The sequence below is a fragment of the Athene noctua genome, chromosome 2, assembly GCF_965140245.1.
Source record: "Athene noctua chromosome 2, bAthNoc1.hap1.1, whole genome shotgun sequence".
Classification (NCBI taxonomy): Eukaryota; Metazoa; Chordata; class Aves; order Strigiformes; family Strigidae; genus Athene; species Athene noctua.
Window position 1 is genome coordinate 77,845,145 of NC_134038.1, and position 22,078 is coordinate 77,867,222.

Genomic DNA, 22,078 nt, shown 5'->3' on the forward strand with positions numbered 1-22,078 from the left:
TCCTTCCTTTGCTTCATGTCTTGAATGGTCAATGGCTGTCACTACAATGCACGCTGTCTCTGAAGAGGTATCAGCAATATCAGGTTTTCCTACACGGAGTATTTGGATAAGACAAATTAGGTTTTTTTTATTCTCATACATAGGCAGATCCTTCTCAGATGCTCCTTAGTCTGCTTTTAGACTATGTTGCCCTTTTAATACCAGGGGGATATTTCATAAATTCAATTCTCTTATTGTAAAACAAAGTAGGTACGTAAATAGCTTATTCCTGGTTTTACTGCATGATAATATTAAGGGAAAAACCTTAAAGGGACATCTTTCATAGGAGAGCTGTCTAATTTTATCAACCAGTTACCTGTGTTTTCCATGTCTTCCAAACAAGCATCTTTGAAAAATTGTGGGAGCATCTCATATATCTGTAGAAATTCTGGTCTCTGCCAAAAAAAAAGAAACCCAACCCAAAAGTGTGGAATTTCTTTATACTAAAAGCAGGGCAGATAAATAGGTTTCTCATTCCAAAGCATTTTCAGTGTTGAAAACAAATAGAAGTATAATATCTAGATGTTAATTTAAAAAATTTGTTCTCTGACCCTGTGGATGTGCTTGAGTCCCATACATATGAAAGAGTGTTCTTTTGAGAGCAGTATCTAGTTTGATCACACTTGCTTCCTCTTTCTTTGCTGCTATATTAAGTATATGGCAGTGTAGCCTTAATCACCTTTCAGTTTCTGATGTCTCATAAAGAATATTTTTAATTCTAGTGTACAAGCAATGTAGCCTGGATCTGCCTTTGAACTCCTGACCTGATAACTTTGTGAATTTCTTTTCTTCTGCCAAAAATGAGAGCTTGGGGCTTTGATCTCTATTCTTGGTGAAAAGAGCTAGTGAGAGAAGAGCTTCCCAGGTCCTGTATATGCAACTCTGCCGTAATTGTTGGTGTAGCAGTATTTTCACCCTTTACACCTATTTGATCACACATGTTTTTGGTATATCAGCCAGGCTGATAAAAATACCATTTTATATCATTCACTTTCCTCCTGGTATATGAAGGCATGACTATTCATTTGCTTTTGGCAGAATACTCCAAGAAGCTTCAAAACTGACAAACTCCTTCTCCATAAGAGTTTGTGTTATTCATTCCATGTTAATTTTCTACTTCTAAGACCACAGCTGGTAGTAGCTGTGAAATTTATAGGTTAGCCTGGAGCAAAAGCTCAAATCTTCCTGAAGGCATTCTCAGATGAAACTTTTTAGCTACAAGATTTCCTTCTCTGTCTCAGTGTTGAGGAGACCCAGCATGTGTATGTTTGTGCCCCATATTGGCATTGTTGTCTTAGGAACTGCAACTTCAGGGCTACAGCAGATTCTCTGCATTATGGGTCATCCTTGTCTTCATTCTGTCTCCTCCGGCTTAGCTTCCTTTATGATATTTGAGAGACCATAACTGCATCGAGTATTTAAAATGCTGTTATGTCAGGGGAGTGCTCTACTTAGTTATCGAACTGTGGTTTCCAGAGAATTACCTATGATAACCCACCTCTTTAGTTGCAGAGTGGTGACAATAAAGCCTTTAATTCTGCATATAAAACTCAAGATTTTATTTTCCATCATGCATCATTTTACCTACATTACATAAATAGAATGGTGAATGACATTCATTCTGTCTGTGAGGCCCTTCTGCAGCTATTGGACTTGCATGTTACTTGGTTCAATGTTTGCTTCAAATGCTGGACTGCCTTTTTCAGTACTAACACTGACATGTCTCTAAAGACATTGAACATGTGGTATTTGATCTTGTGTGAAATAGTAATCCTTAAGCCAGTATAAGAATTATTGCTCTTTTTTAAAGTGTTATATGAAATGACCTAATGAAGGTAGCCTAAATACACTCAGGCTCTGTATGTCCTCCCTTCCCTTTATACACCTAAACCAAAAGGAAATTTCAATACAGGTACAATGTACCTTTATGATGTGAAATATAAAATAAGCTTTGCAAAACTAACATTACTTTCTCCAAGATGGTAACTTTTCACAGCCCACTTTTGTACAGTAGTCAGTCCTGCGTATATCTTGAGCATGGGCTTTATAGTGTTTCAGCTGCTAGTCCCTGATGAAAGGGAAACTTGAAAGTTTAGCTCTCAAACAAGGACACAACTTCTGCTCAAGAAGTGCAGTTCAAATAGCTGAATGTTGGGAAGGTATGTTAGCAAAATACTACTTTGTATTGGTTGATCACTGTTCAGGATCAGGTAGGCTTTTTCTCTGAACCACTTATTGTTAGGAATTTTCTTAAATTCTAATTTACTCTGGTTTTGGAGCCAGTCTGTTGCTTGTTTCCACTACCTCACGATCCATGGTACTTCCTTTATAACTGTGGGGATCTTAAAGCTTTAAGTTGTCGTGTAAATCTGTAACTAGTGAAGGTCTCTGTCTTCAGCATGAAAGTCAGCTGGGGGACTGGGATATTAATATCTTCACTGCATCCCATAACTGTTGTAATCCAGATTCTGTGGAAAAAACATCTTCTGTATGGAGAAATGCAAAGACCTGTAAATTGCTTTTATCAAGTACACTGGCATGTACATTCTTGATAATTAAGATGCACTCCATTTAGAAGTACAGAGCAAAAATCTTACTTATGTGTCAGTGCTTGCATGTTAGTATGATAAGTAATATACTAATTAAAAAACTGTGATGCTTCAGTGGATTATACGGTGCACTAAGGAAATGAAAGTTCAAAAGGATTCTTTGGTTAGGGATATCTTAAAGTGACTTTTAGCATAATTTGATTGCTTGTTGAAATGTTTGCAAATATATAACCAGCAGTCTTTGTTTAATACTTAATTGAAAAATTCTTTTAGCACATTAGGTAGAATCATCAAAGTGACCCAAGAAGTGATTGACTACAGGGCCTGGATTAAAAAGAAGTGGGGGAGCAAAATTAATTTATCACCTGAACTTGGTAGGTATAGCAGGAATCTTTGAAATCACCTTAAATTTTTTTCTGGAATTTGATGTAATTCAAAATACTCATGCTTTGAAATCAAACACTTTCATATATGTAAGAAAAAATAAAAAGACTTTAACTTTTTAATCCAAGAGTAGTTTTCCAGACTGTTTTTCCATTAGCTTGTTAAACTGCAGCTCTTCTTAGACTTCAAAGCCTGTGTGTTTGTATTCTGTGCTCTTACATGATACTTACGTTTTGTGTTAACAGATAACAGGTTGAAAATAAGAGACCAGATAGCTCCGTGCAGTGGAGAACAGCAACAGAACAGAGACTCTGAACCATCTTACAACCAACGCTTGGCTTTGTCATTGGCTAGTACACAACAGTTATCCTCTGGTTCATCTGCCTCTTCTGTATCATCACTCTCCGGCAGTGACATTGTAAGCTTTTTCTTTTAATGGGTTAAACTAACTAGCAGAGTTTATCATACTCTTCAAAGCTTCAACCAATACAACAGCAGTTAACCTGATGCTATCCTTAAGCTGCTATAGCAAGTTAATAGTTTCCCCTCCTCAGAAAAATTACTGATATCAATTTTTTTTTATTAAATTAAATGGGTCTTAATTCCATCCTAAATCTTTGGTACTCTTTGTGGTAGTAGTTAGATGTAATAAAATATAATTAGCTACTCTTAACTTGGGTTTTTAGAAGAGTAGAAATGCATCTTTGTAAATCTTCCCATCAAGCAGAATCTCCTATTGTCAAATTCTGGTCCTTTTTCCCCACACCCTAAACTGAACATGAACATCGTATTGTGCTGTGAAGGTGAATAATATTCCTTACTATTTTCAGCCCAGAAGTTCATGTTTTAATGGTAATGGGGCCCTTGTATGTAAAGTCTTTCTGTCAGCTTCCTTGTTTGAAAGTGCAATTTGAAAGTAATTGCTGAGCTTTATTGTAACTTCTTGGAAGAGGAGGCTGTAGTCTTTTTAGGTATGTTCCCAGACTCTTTAAGATTTGTTTTTGTTTTGGTATGAAGTTAAATCAATATGGAATTGGGCAGTGCAGATTATAAAGCACAAAATTGCATTGCATGGCATGAGGTGCTCATTATAAATCTACTGAAGCATTTTGTGCTAGGTAGAGGTATTGGCTGGAACAAAATGTAATATCCAGTTAACTACGGTAGTGAATAACTGGGTGATGCCAAGAGAGGTCCAAGTACCTGTTTCGTGACTGCTTTCAAAAACTAGTCAAATATGGATTTAAAAGTTGGGAATTGTATTCAATAAAAATTTAATAACTTTTGAGGGGCAAGCGCCTTCTTTATATGTTCTGGTTACTTTCTGTAATTCCTTTGTCCTACTGAATTTTCTGTGTTGAATTGTCTTTTCACTCCACCCACCTCCAGTAAATACGGTAAATGTTTTAGTTGCAACAGCTGCCTAATTGAAAAAGAACACCATGATGCTTGTCAGTGATACTCTAGCCATGCTCCTGGTTTGAGTGTCAGTGAGATTCTGCTGTGATGAGTTTTATAAGAAAACCCAAATATTTGCTTAATATTATGCACTCCCAACATAATGGGTGGTGAGTGGTTATGACCTCCCCTTAGTCCCATTTTGCCTGATGTTGAAGATGGAACTTCATTGCCTGATGCCAGAGAAATGAATGAAAAGTGAAAAGAAAGCTTTCATCAGGAAAGACCTGCATTCAGTTTGAGCATCCACAAAGTAAATGGAAATTCTACTCTTTTCAACAAAATAAAAAGCCTTGTACCCATGTGCTTGTGACAGACCTTAGTTTAAACCCTGTTCGTTTATTGGTATTATGTCCTTAGTAGACTGCCAGCACATTACCTTAATCTGTAATGAAATCACAGGTTTCTGACAAGTAACTGATGAGTTCATCCTAATCACGCTTGGATATGTGAGGATGAGCAAGTTCTGGTTGAGCAGTCCTGAGCTGCACCTGATTCAGGAAAGAGAAGCCCATTCTGCTACGGTTGAAAAGCCTATCTGTGGCATGATCTGGCATAATACTATGCCCATGTTCCAGCAGTGGAACACCTAGAATGTGTGACAACTGATGTCTGTGCCAAAACTTCTGGTGCATGCAAATAGGCATGATGCAGTGAACTCTTGTATCAGCTTCTGAACAAAGAATATGGATATAGTGCATCTCATCTCTATAGAGTTATATGTAATATAGCTCTGGTCTTGTGGAAGGATTGTTCTTCAGGAATGATTCTGTTACTCAGAAGATTTAAATCTTCTGAACTTCTCTGTTACTAAAGACTGAAAACAAGGTACAGATTATAAAGAAAGTGTAGGAAACAGGAGGATCCTAGATTGACAATTTGCTGTTCTCTTCCCAATAATTAAGGTTGTATTAGCAAAATATTCATCCCTCTGTCAGTGTTAACCTTAAGCACAAGGTCTATTTCAAGACACTGTTTTTGAAGATGTATTTTGCATCACTGCAGAATATCTTTTGCTGTGTATCAACTACAAGATCCTAGCTGTCACATTAGAGGGACTTGACAGTGTATTTGCTTTTCAATTTACTGCTAAAGTTTCACTGATAATAGTCATCAGCTGCATCTTGACCTTTGAGATCTGCCTACCAGTATAATAAAGTCAATTTACGTATGTTGAGGAAGTGGAAATAGGCTTAGTAACTTGAGACTTGACTTGGTCATGCTGCCCCTCTGAAGTTCAAGTATTCCAGCTGTTTACTTTAGCACAGAGGTAGCTGTATTCTGAAGTCATCACATCATTGTAGACTGTCTATAAGTGTGGAGGTCTAGCATATGTTCGTCAGTATGTCTGGGAAGCAATATTGACAGTATATATTAAGTATGCAAGCATTGTCAAAGCAATGCTTGTTCATAAGGATCTTAGAATTTTTATTAAACCCTATAGTTTAATAGTTGTAACAGCAGTTAATTTAGTTGGTTGTATTACAGCATGCTGTATGTTTTTTAAGGATTTGCTTACTTGAAGTTCTGGCAGCATTACAGATTTTGCCTTATTCCAGAAATAAGGCTCAGCAGCTGAACAGATGAGCCTCCTGGTGTCTTGGACTTGTGGGTACTTCACAGATAGCAGTGCTTATAGATTTGTTCCAGCAGCAGGAGAAACAAGTGTCAGAACAATAAAAAGGAGCAGGTTTTTGTGGAGACTGGATTGGCATAAACCAGAGCTAACATTTAGAAGTCAGTCTCTCAACTTTCTCGTGTACTCAGAAAAATGGAAGTGTAGGCATGTAACATCTTAAAGTTACTACCTTGAGTTCTTTCCATTTCTGCTACTGCTTTCCTTCCTCTGGGGACCGTACTGATGGTAAGCTTTTGAAGATGAAAACTTGTGAGCCACTGAGGAACAAGAGAACTGCCTCCTTCAAGGACAGCCTTCTCTTGCCCCATATATTTTAGACGGATATGGTTTTCCACAGTATGCCACCTCAAATTCAGGAGGATGATTGCTTTCATCTCTGCATGTCCAGGACTAACTTGTAGGGGAACACACTTCTGGACCACTGTTCACACACTCCAAAACTAAGAACTGGATCTAATGAGACTAAATCATAATTTGTACAAAAAATATCCTTTTATGGATTTTTCCAGGGCAGGAAAACTACTTACAAAATGCCTTATGTCAGCGCTATCTAGCTGATGAAATTCTAGTTGTACAGTTTTTCTAAGTGTCCTAGATAACTGCAAAATCTTAATCACGGAAGAAAGCTTTTGTAAGGACCCATAAATTTCAGATCAAAGACTGTGTAGAAGAGAAATTTGTCTTCTGGTATCATTATTGCTATTAGTGAGATGTTCATTTTATGGGTTTGTCTTACTGTACATGTCAATACAGAACTCTGTACTCTCTCACTGGCACTTCTATTGTAGTTCCTTGCAAAACACTGAGTACTAAAGTTCCTGCCCTGTTACCTCAGCTCTATGAAGAATGTGAATATTAGTGATCAGGTGCAAACTGAGGAACACATGGAAATAAACCTGTGGATACAAGGAATTTGATCATCAAAATACATTCAACTGTGCATACATTTTTATGGATTCTGTTAATTATCAAACTCATGTATGTAGTAAGTCTATTTTCAATGAAGTATTCTGCTGTGCAGATATTTAAAATACCATATGCTGCCCTGACAAAAAGGCAGTATGTATTCTTCACTTATTCTTGCAAACAGGTAAGTTGCAAAATACTATATATTCCCACATAATCCAACAAATGTTGAAGTGACTAATAGAAGATGCTTCATCTTTGACATTAAGGACAGTGCAAAGCATGTGAGGTTTTACTCATGGGAGCAATAGTCAAACTATTCCACAAGAGAAAAGTGAGATTTCCTAAGCCCCTGGCATTAGGAAATCTCACTTTAACCTTCATACTGAGTTAAGTGATTGTTATGAGAACTGAAACCGGATGAAATGAGCTATGTTTGTCCCCAGCTCTCTGTTTCTTCTGGATAGTTGCAGATGTCAGTCTGAGAACCTAAGCAGTGATGTCTTGAAAATGCCTTTTTTTTCTTTGGTGCTTTTTTGTTCTGGACCTGCACTAAGCAACTTGTGAACTGGATTTATAGCTGTTTAAGCCTTGTGGAAAGCTCCTTTTTATTAGCTGAGGAAGTCCTAGAGTAGTGCTGGAGAATATCTGCTGCCTGATCAACAGTGTCTGCCAAGTGAAAAATAATCCTAGGTATGTTTTGCAGTCTCGTTTTAGTCTGGTATAATTCCTGGTGCTAAGTATGCTTTGCAGTTTTGATGCTGCTATGCCAAATAAAGCATAGCATTTTATGTGACAGTGATACCTGCATATCAGTAACAGATGTAATGGCTCATAGGAAAGTTTTAAAGCTCTTTTCTGTTACCTAATGGATATATAATCTTATATACAGCACAGAATCTGAAAGTGGTCTGTTAGAAGTTTGGATCTTAAGAAATCTCATACACCTTATCTCAGTGTTTCTGGTGATAATGTTCTTTGGGTTTTTATGACAAGAGTAACTCTTGAAGAGTTCTGACTTCTCAAGACCATGCGGTCATGTCAAGGTAGTTGAAGTTTCAGTGAATGAGGTACCTGTGTTAGACTAGTTTGGGGGAGACTAGTTTGCCTCTAACTTTTTAGCATTTACAACATTTCAGACTGTTCTTGAAACTTTAGCTGTAGCCACTGCTGTTCAGGCTTTATAACGACCTTTCATCCGAATGTCAGTCCTTGATTTGCCTACCATTCTGCCCCCGTCAGCTAGGGGATATGCCAAGCAATACCTTAAGTGTTTCATGGAATGTGTCTTTTCACTGTCTTAAAGGATTACATATTCGGTACTTTAGTCACAGGTTTACATTGTGAGAGTAATATATAAATGACCGATAAGACTAATACTCATTGTTCCTGTAACTCTGCTGAATACATAGATCCGTGCTGACTTTGGAATTGTTACTTGCTCTGCAGTAATTGTGGCTTGGTACTTGAACTCGATATGCTTAATGAAGTTATTGCCATCTCCCCTTCTTTCCTATTAGTCACAGACTGAATTTCAGCTTATTAGCAGGAACTGTTGTACCTTCCCTATTCACAGATAGAGGTGACAGAGTATATGACATATCTCATCCTGATAAATGTTGCTTTTTTTAAAGTGATTAAATTTGCAGGTGTAAGACGTGCTTATCTGTTGTTGAGGGACAGGCACTTCAGAATAGTTGGTGTAACAGCTCTTCTTGTAGTCTTGTTAAATCTGTCTTAATGACTACGATTAATTTGTGGAGTTCCAGTTGAAATTGCGTGTGTAGGGAGAGGGGGCAGAAGAGGGTAGCCCAGCAAACTTCTCAGTCTGAAAGCAAGAGCTACACAGATTTTCTCCCATCTTTGTACATGCCTGAATATTGTCATGTCCTAAGTAGCAATTCAAGTAAGTGTATAAATGGTTTATCTTCTTTTTGAAGAAGAATGCAGATTCTGTCTTTTCCCCTTCCTGAACAAATAGAGGCACGTGCTCTAAAAATGAGGCCTCCTAATCTTTAGTCTTTGAAGTGCTGACTTGCAAGCCAGCTTGTCTCCAGATAAAGCAGTGGGCAACCCTGGGTGCGCAGACACAGGCAACCTGATGTTATCAGGGAGAAACATTTGATTGACATTTGATTTGGGGCATTTAAGAGTTCAAGCCCCAAATCTGTTAAAGCTCTTTTTTCCTATTCTTGCTGTGCAGGTTACTGAGTTTCTGTGGATCAGAAGGGAACAAATTTTTCCAGTGCTGCTTTTGCCTATTTTCCTCTTTCACCATATAGTCCCACATTTGCTTTTGTTTTTTCAACCCATGTCTCTGACCATGTGCTGTTTTATACTGTCATATTCTCCTTCAGTTCTTCTGTGTTAGTTGCTTGATCAGTCTTTTGTCTGTATCCACTTGAAGAGTAAATTTCTGCAGAGCTGCAGGAGGCACAGTTTTAAATGCAAAATCATAATTTTATTAAATAAGTTACTCTAAGCAGCAAAGGGTACAGAGGGAATGTGTAAATTAGCAAGCAAAATTGGATTTTACTGCTATGAAGTCAGTGAAATAAGGAGGAGAAGCACATGATTTTGTAAATTCAAGCTCAGACTATTTTCGCATGCCAAAGGGTAGTTGTATTCTTGCCATATATTAACATTCTCTCCCCTGATAAGAAACCAACAGGTACCTAAGCTATTTTAGGATGGAAGAAAACCTAAATTTGGTATTTATATTCTAGTATAGTACATATTCAGCTTGCATAATGAGTCCTGTAATTTAGTACTTAACTTGAAAAACACTAACTTGAAATATTGCTGTACTCAGTAACAATGCAAACCAATTGAAAGCTTGTGATATGAAAATATTAGGGCTAACAAAGGAAACTTGAAATGACACGCTTCTGGGGACCTTTATTTAAGATGGCTTATCTGAAATACAGTGAGTATTGATAAACTGTGCAATAATCCCACAGTCAGGCCTGGCAAGATATAACGATGTGAGGTTAAAGGGGTACTCTGTATTTAATCTTGGTAGATACTTGTTAAATTACTTTTTCAGTTGTTTTTCTGTAAAAGGAACCCTAATGCTTTTGGAGGATGCATATTTTTCAGTTTGTGTATTCTATATCTTTTTTCACTTTTCTCCTCATGTAAACACAATGACCAAGATATTTTCCTTTTGTAATGCAATAGACCTAAAGGCAGAAAAAACAACAAATTGCATCTTACTTGAGACTGTTCTGTATTGTTTATAGGCTGGAAAATAGAAATAGTGTGACTGTATTGATGCAAATTCTGTGACCTCCTATAGAATTATAAATTTTGTTCATCTCAAATCTACTTTATTTACACCACAGTTAAAGTTACGGCTCCATCTACCAAAAAGGGAAATGGCACAAATTGAGTGGAAGAAATGAGGATGGGGGGGTGTGTGTAATAACATTAAATCGCCTTGGAAGCATGTTGATTTATCAAGCTGAGTTAAGTATGCTGGGGCTACTAAAGCCATTGAAGTGAGAGCATGCACTGAAGTTCTGCTCCTGCATGTGGCCCCAAACTATGAAATGTCTGAAGATTTCTGCTTGTTGCTTTGTTCCAATGAGTGTTTATACTTTTACTAAGCTAATCCAATAGTTAGATGTTCTTGCTAGGGATGTTTCTGTTCACTAGCTGCTCCTGCTTTTCTGCACTGGTAATCACCTAATCCTGTGGTGAGCTGCTTCAGAAGGTGAAGCTAGTAAAAAGGGGATTACTGTTTCTGTGGTTCACCTGCATGAATTGGCTCATAATTATGTCAAATGCTAATGCAGGTGTAATGGAGAAGGCCAGGATGGGAGAAGAGGCAAAAGGAGTAAGACTGGCAGCATTTACCTGTTAAGTCACTTTAATTATAAGAAAGAGGAGCACATGAAAAAAAAATCTGTAAAGTGTTAACTATAAAACACCAATTTTCACACTGTTTTCAGTTCTTTGCTTTCAAAGATGCAACACAATTTTTACTGAAGTGGTCATTGTTCTCTTACAGCTTCCAGTTTCTTAATGTGGTGGGAAAGAGAAAAAAAATGTTTAATTAGTGGGAGAAGTTTGGAGAATGGAAACAATAAGAACCTTTTTGCCAAGACCTCTGTAGCTCATTCTTGGAGAGTGGGAAGTGGGGTGTAAAAATCCAAATCTGTCACATTAGCAAGAAACTTGCATTCTCTTATTTAAGTTTTGATTTCTGAATACTGACTTCTAGCATATTTAGACCCTTTTACCACTGGGCCAAAACTTACAGACTGGTGTTGTGAATTAATCTTCTTAGGCCACTCCATTAAAAAAACAAAACAAAACTGAAAGAAAAGTCTTGGAAATTGAAAGTTCTAAAATGGTAGCTATTGTTAGTCAGTTGAAACTTCTCAATTGACTACATCATGAAACAAAGCAGAAGGCACCACTTCTTCATGCATTTTGAATCATGGAAAGGAAGCTTATGAGTATAATTGAGTGCACATGAAATTCATAGAAACTGAACTATTGTCTTGATGGATGAATGTACTGGTATAGTTGTATCTTAAACCTTGAGTTAATAATGGAGTCAAAATAAGTTCTTATGGCCAGACCTAGTTAGTAAGGAGCTTCTGGCAAGAAAATATTTTTACTGATGAGGTCCTGGGACTTTTTATAATGGGAGATGCATTTTGCAGAACAGTAAAGGATTTTTTGTTCTCTTCCAGTGTCAGGAAGAAGTTTGGATTGTAAGATTGTTTCAGCTCTTCATCTTTTATGACTGCAGTGTTTTGCTGTTTTTAGACAGGAGGCTAGAGGATCGCATTTCTCAAGCAAGATTTACAGTTAAATGAGAGTCATCAGTACCACTTGAGTTTCTAGATCTCTTCCATACTTTATTTTCTTTCCAACATTAAGGTAAACTAGAGAGTCCTCAGTAATCAAGACTATGCAGTAGTAGAAATGTGCCTTCCAGGTACTAAATTCTTACTGAGGAAGTTGAAACTGGTTTAAATATTGTTTTAAAATGGAAACTTCCCAGTAGGATAAACCTGTGTCTGGCAGTCTCTCTTTGTTTCCAAAAACATCTCTTTAGAAGATATTTTTCTTGCAGGATGAGGGACTCTGTATGTTTGGCATTCATAGTAGTAGTATTCAAGAGATAGGAACTTACCTTTGCTCTTAGTAGCTTTATCCCTAGATATTTTGCTAAAATCAATTGAGGGATTTTACCCTTTTATTTTACATTCGTTTTTTTACAGTGTGACCTTTGTAGCCCTTACCCTAGTAAGGGTCAGAGCTTTTGTCTTCCAGATACAGATCTAAAGTATCAGAGTATGCATTTACTTACTTGTAGGTCTTCCTGAGCTTCTGTGATGCTTCAGGTTTGCACATGACATTTAAAAATCCTGTCCAGAAGACCAAATAAGAATCCTTCAGTATAGGCAGTGTTTGTGAAAAACCGGTTTTATTCACATGAGACTCAATTTTCTGATCACTTGAGGTTAATCTTTCAGTTTGAGTAACAAAGGTAACGCTGCTCTTTAGAAAAGGATTTTGATGCTGATAAATCAGCATATCAATTTTGATACAGTAATCCTGTTAGCAATTCAGGATAGTTTCAGAAGAGATACAATCTACTTGTATGAGAAATGTATCAGTAAATAACATTGAGACAGAACAACATACCTATTATAAAATTAAAGCAACACAAGCTTCCCTGCATTGAAATTTATCTAGTCTCAGTTAAACCATATGACTCCCTTTTCTCTTCCATCTGCTGCTGCTTCCACACTGGAGTTAACTTTTTGTTGCACAAAACCTCTTAGAAATCTTATAAATGGGAAGTGTCCCATCTGGGTTAGGTATGTGAATATTCGGGGGGTCTCATTGTGTCTAAGGAAGAGAGAAAGGGGTGATTCTTTGAGTGGAGGGACTGAAAATGGTCAGGTTTGTGAAGGTTGCATTGCAGAAGATAACACATTGGTTTGGATAGACAAGATTTCCTTTCCCATTTGCCTGCTCATGGTTACTTGTGAGTATGCTCAGCAGTTCAAACATAACTACCCCCTCTTTATTTTTCCCTCTCTTTATAGGCTTTTTAATAATTCCATGACCAATAGCATCTGAAGAAACTTCAACTTAGAAGTTTAGGTTCTTGCCCCTGTACCTGATTCTACTGCCTACTTAGTTAAGAATGTATCACCTTCATCTTTGTAGAGACCTTAGCTTGTGTCCATGACTAATATTGTAGGATTGAGCAAAGGAGAAAAATGCCATCTCATACAGGCAGTTGGCTTTGCATAGGCATACAACTAAGCTTAATTTTTTGATTAGTGCTGCAGCATGTAGCTGCCCACTGTGAACTTATTTACTAAATGGTAAACGTCTGTTCTCATACATAAGAGTTAAGTTTCTGCACAGATTCTTAACAGTATGATCTGTCTCCGATTTAATTCATGATGCAAATATCTGAAACCGCTTCACAAAAGCATACTGTAACTTTTAGCACTACTTGACCTAGTAGGAGAGCATCTTCTTTCTTTCTTGAACTTATTTTTAAGTAAGCACAACTTTATGTGGACCAATAAAAGTGATTGTTCTAATAGTTGACAGTTTTATTGAGGACTGTTTCTACAATGGGCATCCATTTTAGCTAGGATGCAAGTTTTGCTTTCTAGTGGTTCATCGCTTAGGCTGCTCAGTATTCACAACTGTCAGTCTCCCTTAAATGACCTTTTTCTTTCCCTAAGAAAAGCTTTAAAATATTTTCTTGTTTCTGTTCTTGAAAATATTTTCCTAGACAGCCTAGTCTCTAACTGAAGAATCTAATTGGGAAAGCAAGGCCATGTGAGGGCAAGTAGTACTGTTGGAGATCTATTTAAAGTTTGCTTGGTTTAAGTGAAGAGTCTTTGCTTTCAGGCAATTAATCTTTAGAGAAAGAGAGATAGAATACTTCAGTGATTAGTTTAACGGTAAAAAGCCTTGATGATCTGAGCCAATAATGTCTTTTAATAGGGTAACTCCTAAACTACTAATTGGCCAAGTCCAATCTCTTGCTATACTTTGAGCCAGATGGCTTGGAATGGAAAAAACACTAGTGGTTTGTGATAAATAATGGATTTTTCCATTATTTTCAAGCTCAGAATGCTTTGCAGTTAAGGATGAGATGAAAAGCAGCAGTAAAATGTAGGGAAAGCTACTGTCACCATTGTGTTGTGTCTGAAAAATAAATTTTACAAGATATATGTTGAAAGTTGTTTCAGAAGGCTGTAGCTTGCTTTTCAACCTTCTTAACCTAAAAAATAATTGGTCATTTAAGAATTGAGGCAGTCAGTTGGGTGTTTTCAGACTTCAGTAATTCCTGTAAATCCCTGTATCTGTGCTTGCCTCCTTGCTTGTTGTCTAAGTGCTCCAGGCATCCAGTGCTTTAACGTCACCAGTATGGCTGCTTATGATGCATCTGTAATTGCTATTGGTCAGGCTGAAAGGAGGAGGAATAGTAATAAGTAATATCAGTTCCACTACAGTATGTTTTTCTGTAATCCTACATCCATCTTGCTTCCACTAAAGAATTATCACTCAGATTTCAGAGGGAAAGTGAGGGGAACAGAACTCCTAACTAGCAGTGAAGTTGGTGACTAGTGTGCATATACTAGTCTCGACTGGCAGACTGTCGTCTTGTTTCTGGGTAGGTGGAGCCCTAACTTTGCTGTTTCTGGGTAGAATGGGAGAAGACTATAACACTTACAGTCAGTAACTTTGTCGTACAAATAAGTACAATCCAGAACACTGTTCAGAGGACTGATTCTGTCATGACACCTAAAATTCTAGCCATTGTATCACTAACAGTGTTGCTGTTCTTTTTCTGTTGTGTGGTCTTTTTTTTTTTTTTTTTTTCCCAACCTTAGTACCTATCTTTTAATTTGAATTTGGTAGTGGTATAACTTTGGCTTTAGATTGCACTGACTGGAACTGACCTGTGATTGCTGTAGACCTGTTGACATTGTCTCCCTGATGCAGGTTCAATGAAACTTTTGTTAGATGTGTAAAATAAACATAGTGATGGCTTGTATTTTATTTTTTACCATTGAAAAAAAAAATCATGAAATTTTACAGTGTTCACATGAGTTGATATTTGGGTTCATTTTCACATGCATAGTCTGTATATACTGTACTTTCTGTAAAGTTGCTTTTCTTTTCCCCTTTTTCTCTGCCAAAAGGATTCTGATACACCACCTTGCACAGCTCCTAATGTTTACCAGTTCAGTCTGCAAGCACCGCCTCAGCTTATGGCCAGTTTACCACCCGCATTGCCTATGCCAAGTGGTAAACCCCAATCTGCGCCTACGAGAACCTTGATAATGGCCGCCAGTAATCAGGTATGAGCCAACTAAATGGAGCGACTTTTTCATGAGAAAGTGATCAAATTGGAAGTGTAGAACATTTGCGCTGTGCTGTCAGTCTAAAAACCTCTGAAGATAACCTTCATGTAGCATGTGCTAAACTTCATGTATTCATAAAATTATCTGCCATGTCAGAATTGTGGGGAGAAGAATGGGTGGGAAAGGGTTCGGTGTTTGAAATGCATCTCTGAATATAATAGCCCTTCCACAGCACACTGACACCTAGGAGTAAGTTGGAGGAAGAGTGTCAGATGTCTGACTCCTTAAGTTGTATTTGAGACTCCTGGTGCCTCATCGGTGGGATATTTGCAGATCTTTAGGTTATTTAACATCCTGCTCTTGAAATAGAAACTTCATGTAGGTGGTGTATCTGTAAGCTAGTTTTTGAATCTGAAGAAATAGTAGACCTGTCTAGGCTTGTTAGGTTGTCTTGATTTTGAATTATTAGAACAGCTCTGACTACACACTTTCTGTAATACATTTTAAAGATAGAGAACAGAATATTAATTATGGACATGTGAGTAAGAATTTTTACCAAGATATTAAATGTGTACTTAAATGTACTGGGAGGTGAACATGCGGGGAAACTGTGTTACTCAACTAGCCTGAAATATTTTAGTTAATGTATCAATTATAGTACAAGGAAGAAAAATCCTCAGTTTTTCTTACAGCCTCAGTGCCTTTATCTGTAGAAAAAAGTTCCCTTAATCTTGATTATTAAAACTATTAGTCTAAACAGTTGCCTCACGTGAGCTTTAATGCAAGTTGTGGGCTGTAGGTTGCCTGTGATAACAAAATAATGAGCTGGTTTCGGTCAGGTTCTTATAATATTTTCCTTCTTTCAGTCTTCATTTCACAGTTCTTGGGAATCCAGAGCCAGGGATATTTTCAACTTAATGACCCTGTCTGTTTTGATTCAGCCCTTGACACCTTGGGGATGACACAAGACGTATTTACTTTCTGCTTTAAGATTGTTCAGGTATTTTGCAGAGTTGCAGAATAGTTGAGGTTGGAAGGGGCCTCTGGAAATCATGTAGTCCAACCTGCCTGCCCAAAACAGGTTCAGCTACAGCAGGTTGCTCAAGATCTTGTCCAGTCAGGGTTTTGAGTATCTCCAAGGATGGAGACTCCTCAATCACTCTGGGCAAATGTGTTCCAGTAGAACAGTAGAAAGTTTTTTTGTAAATGGTGTTTTCTGTATTTCAGCTTATGCCTATTGCTTCTTAGGCTTTTACTGGGCACCAGTGAGAAGAGTCTGGCTCCGTCTTTACACCCTCTCATTAGCTAGATTGATCAATAAGATCCTTCCCAAGCTCTCCTTGAGATTGAACAGTCCTAGCTCTGTTATCATTTCCTTGTATGACAAATGTTGCAGTCCCTTACTTATCTTCATGGACCTTCACTGGACTTAGTCCTGTGTGTCCATGTTTCTATTACTAGGGACCCCAAATTTGGGCCCAGCATTCCATGTGTCACCTCATCAGTGCTGAGTAGAGGGGATATGATGGCCTCCCTTGACCTGCTAGAGAGACTCTTCCTAATTTTGCCCAGGATGTTGTTGGCCTTCCTTGGTGTAAGGGCATGTTGCTGGCTCATGTTCAACTTGTCCACTGGGAATCCCTGATCGTTTTATGCCAAGCTGCTTTCCAGCTAGTCAGTGCCCAGTGTGTAGTGGTGTGTGGGATTATTGCTTTCCAAGGGCAGAGTTTAGCATTTCCCTTTTTCAAACTTCATGAGACTCCTGTCAGCCCATTTCTCCAGCCTGATGAGGTCTCCGTCTTTAAGACACCACAACCATCTTATGTATCAGCCACTCCTTCCAATTTTGTATTTTCTGCAACCATGCTGAGGGTCACACTCTCCCATCATCCAGGTCATTAATGAAGATATTAATTGATGTTGGCTGTACTATCAGCTCTTGGGGTATACCACTAGCTGCTGACCTCCAGCTGTGCTGTGTGGTCAAAATGCTTTGAGCCTAGCATGTAAGGAAATACTTTTCATGCAGCTTGTGAGTTTGATTTATATGCAGAATAATAATAAAAAAAATCGGGTAGTGCTCTATTGAAACTTTTAGATGAATAATGAAGAAATTTCATCTGAACAGCATTTTCAGTGTTCAGTAATATCAGCATTGAGTTTAGAGCATGTTATAGCTTGATGCCCAAATACTTCATAGTTACTACACAAGTGCTTGATTTAGGCACCACTTCACTGTGGTGTTTTTAACCCTCTTTTTAATTTAGACCAGGCTACTTTATCTTTGCGTACTGCAGGTGTTCCACTATTTCCTTGCAGATAGGTTAACATAGAAGGGGTTCCAACTTCGGAAGCTGTTATCACATGCTCTGGCAGCTACCTCTGCAATCCTCAGTCATCTACCAATCCCCACTTATATCTCAGGGTATGCCTTTTGTTTTAATCTTTCAGGTAATTATACAGATTCCCCCCCCCCCCCCCCCCCCGGCTTCCCCCCCTTTACCTGTTCTCTACTTCTGAATCTTACCTAGGCAAAACCACCTTATCTGCAAGATGTTTTCTATTAGTGAGAAATTATTTCAGTGTCTGTAGTTGAGTATTCACATGCTAGTGTGCAGTCATAAAGTTTTTTTAATCTAAAACTGTGGAGCTATTTTAAGTTAGACTTAATCTAAAAACCAGACTTAGTCTAGTTTATTCTTTCACTTAATAACTGCTTTTCTGACAAGGTACCCTGGATCTTAACTTCATCAAAATTATCCACAAAAGATTCTAGTTTTGAGGCATGCACTTGGTACAAAAAAAGTTGGCATCCAGTGTTCTTGCCTCAGTTGTGAAGAGGCAGTGTGTTACATGAATTCTGGGTCTGTGTTGGAATTTTCAGTCTTGGAAAACAACTGCTTTGTAGCACTTTTTCTGGCTTTCTGTTACTTGGCTGTCCTTTCCAATGCTTGTTAACTCTTCTTTTAGTAGTTTGTACAATACTTATATGTTTAAAATCGGGAATTTTTCTGTGGCTCTCACTTGACAAAGATATGCCTTTGAGATTTGTTAAGTCAGAGGAGTTTCTTGCAATTTACAGTTCAGAAATGGGATGATGTTTTATCTACACTGAATTTACCAAAAGCTTATCTATTGTGAAGTAGAAATGTTCTTTTTTTGATAAGTATGATGATCAAGCCAGAAGTGGAAAATAGTATCATTCTACTGAGAATACTGTAAATGTCTCCTTTTTATTTCTGGACTGAGCTAGATTAAATTGATGGCTTTCCTTTTGCAGTTGATGTAACTTAAGACCATATTAGTTTATAATTTTTAATGGGTACAGTTTACTAGCTCAGAGGACTCCTATCCTTATAGACATGTGCAAGCTTTTTTCTTAACAGCAATTGTTCTTTCATATTCAAAGGGATTCATTTGTCTGCATGGTGTCTTGAGCCTTTTCCCTGACGACTTTCTCCACCTCAGTTTATCTTGGAAGCTGTACCCAGGTGTCCAGTACTTCTCTCAAAAGCAGGAGGTGCCAATGTCAAGAGCACTAACTGTATTTTGAACAACTTGCAGCCTTCTAGGCAAAATCTCTGCCATTAGAGCTTCCTTTCCTAATACTTTTTTTTTTTTAAACAACTTTAGTGTGATTACCAATTCTATTTATGTACTGCATAATTAATTGGAGAATTTCCAGGTAGTTCAGGGAGTAATTAAGCTTCTGATATAGGTCTGCATGCTTTTCAGGATCATCGTCATTTTTCCAAGCTAATCATTCTTCTACTTTCTTGACAAGCGGTTTGAAATTTCACTTGGAAGAGTAGAACAGTTTATAAAGCAGTGCTGCCCACTGGTATAAGCAGAATAACAGGTATTGGCATGCATGTCCAGATGAATGGAGAGGGTAGAAATTGCTTAGTGACTTTCCATCATGAAGAAAGGATTAGTTTCCTTGTTATTTTGGGATGAAATTAAGTTCAGTTTGTTCGTGGATTGTTGGTCACCAATGAAGACAGAAGAAACTTCATGTTGCTTAGGTATGAAAATGCTTTTCTTTTTAAGCTGTGTTTTTTTTTTTTCCCAAAGAGTGGTCTTTTGATTCAAAAGTACCTAAATCCAGTAAGTACAAGTCCTGCTGTGCTGGCTTCCAGTGTGTCTAAGAAAATCTCCGCTGAAGACCCTTTAGATGAGTGGTGTCTTGTCATGAATATGTTCATTGAAAATTTCACAGCAGCATTCACTGGCTCAGTTATGAAGCACAGGAGACAACTAAGAAATGAAACTTTAATGTCAGTCCTGAAAAAAAGCAGTCTAAATAACTGTTAGAACTTGAAGTAGTTTGTTTTTCAGATTCTTTTGTGTTTGGCCATATAAGGCCAGTCACTTAAACCTGTAAACTACTTGTTTGTATTGCTTTACAGGCACTTCACTGGCTAAAATACTTTGCTTCAGAGTTTCCTCTTATTGAGAAGAATTGTTAATGTCTCACTAATAATGCTGATATGGTAGTGTCTCCAGAATGATTCCTCAAAAGTTGGCAACATTGGAAATATAACATTAGTCAGGGGCTTGAGTCAAAAATGTATTTCTTTTAGATGAGTGTAAGTGCCTAAGTGTAGTTCACTGGGATGAAAGATACATTTGTAAAGTTACATTTTAATTCATGTCAAGGCTGAACTCTAGTCCAGTTTACCAGTGGACTACTCAAATGTAAAAATATGCTGAATTCCCTTAGTATAGTGTGATGCTTCAGAGGTTTTTATAGTATGTTAGCTCCAATTTAGAAGTGACCTGTTTTGTTTCTTCAGTGACATTATTAAGCAGTTCAGGTACCGAAGGTTTCTTCAGTCAACCAACTGGCGTTTTTCTTATCTTTTATTTAGAGCGTGCATTTAGGGTGGAATACTTATTCAGTGTCCATACACTTTCTTAGGCAAAGAAAGGAGGATTCTCTGTCTACTTTGGAAGCTGTTTTGATTCTAAATGTCAGACACTCATCTTCTGTGTATGACAGAACATTGTTTGGCTTTTGATTTAATGCATGCAAAATTAGGAAAAGATGATGACTTCCTGAAGAATGGAGAGAAGAAGAATCTACATATGAGTTGGAGGCTGTTCAGCTGAAAACAGTACTCAGTATTTTTCATTTTAGATGGTCATATATTTATATGGACAGTCTTAATGTGGTGATACCCTTCTGTGTATGGAAACTGACTCAGTTTGACTAGATCCTGGATTACCTAATCTGACTCTGTTTGCAACAGAAGGTTGGATTAAATGATCTCCAGAGGTCTTCATTTAGACATCCAGCCTCCATATAGGCGTCCTGGTCTCTGTATGAGCATCCATCTAGATGTTTATATGCCTGAAACTGTCTGGCCACCTTGGTGGTTGTTTTCTGAGTGCTTTTTGAGTTGCAGGAAAGACACAAAGTCTAAATCGTAGTTTCTAGCAACATAAATAAACCTACCAGAAATAAGATAGACTTATGGAAATGTAGAACTAATATCTGATTTTTGTTTGTGTAGTACACCTTTTATCTTCCAATGTCACTGTAATCAGATTGTTGCTTCCAAGCTGAGACTGATTTGAATATTCACATATGCATTTCCTGTACTGACTTGTTCACATGTACTCTGATATCAGCTCATCATTTGAAAAGTGTTTTGGGTCTGCTCACTGTAATAATACTTTTTTATTCCAAATAAAAAGGTGAAAAATCTCAGTGAGGTAAGATTTCTCTTTAAATAGATTTATACTGGAGAAGCTATTACCTCCTTTTCTTCTTAATGACAAGTATGCAGATAACACTTCATGGCCCATGTCACAACAGTAGCAAAGTTGCAGTATGAGTTCTGTCTTCTGGTAGTGTTGTTTTGACTCCTGCCCCTCAATTTTTGAAACAACTGGTGACAAGATCAAAAAGGGTATTTATTTCGTGTGTCAGATTCTACTTTCTTTATCATAAAGTAGTTCTAAATATGTTATGATGCTAGTGTCTACTGTCAGTCACTCATTCTGGGGACTAGGCCCTCTGATCTCTCAAATACTTAGTTTCTTTTTGAACTGGTCATACTAACAGTTGCCTAACCTGTTGTTAAAATGAAGAGAACCAAAAACTTCCTTTTGTGGCAGAGCTACCGCACAAAGCAAAACAAAATACGAAGGACTGATGTAATCCCTTGTGGCTGCAAGTCTTTCAGTTCTCCAGTGTTAGAAGATAAGAACCATCTAAAACTTTCATTGCTTTTGAGCTCTTTCTAGTCTCTATGTTGACTTTTTTCTTTGCTGTTCTCACAGCTGGTTGCATAAATGCTGTGTTTGCCTTTTAAAGGGAGCAGAAATGGGTTTTGGCTGATTTTATAAAATTTGTTCAGGACTCAAGATCAGTTGTAGCTGGAAATAGCCAGTTGGTCCAAACAAGGGGCCCAAAAGGAGGGAAACAGTCATTGTTTGCAGCGCTTTGAGCCTTATTTCCCCAGATCGTCAGTCCTAATTTTTGTTTTGCTATACTTCATCTTAGAAATCTAAACCACTTACAAATTTTACCAGGTTAAGAGTATGCCCAGGTAGCTGGTGCACATATCTTGTAGAATCCTGTTAGCTAATTTAAAGTAATGAGGCTAGTTTGAACCATTGCCTAATACTGGATTTATTGCTTGTGCAGTAATGACTAAAATGTTAGGTTATTGCCCATTGCTTCTCTGCAAAACAGTGAATTTATTTCATAAAGAACAAGAAGTTAAATTTTACTT

The 22,078-nt window shown here is 37.6% G+C and overlaps 1 protein-coding gene across 5 annotated transcripts in view; it reads left to right on the plus strand.

Moving 5' to 3' along the window:
- The window catches only part of TENT4A (terminal nucleotidyltransferase 4A), a 60,671-nt gene that overhangs the window by 32,364 nt on the left and 6,229 nt on the right, over positions 1-22,078 (plus strand). For 4 of the 5 annotated variants that reach the window (XM_074899488.1, XM_074899484.1, XM_074899485.1 and 1 more), the window contains 3 exons: positions 2,862-2,962; positions 3,218-3,390; positions 15,174-15,332. In XM_074899488.1, coding sequence (XP_074755589.1) covers positions 2,862-2,962; positions 3,218-3,390; positions 15,174-15,332 — 433 coding nt within the window. The remainder of the gene's footprint in view (positions 1-2,861; positions 2,963-3,217; positions 3,391-15,173; positions 15,333-22,078) is intronic. The other variant, XM_074899487.1, reaches the window with a different exon arrangement.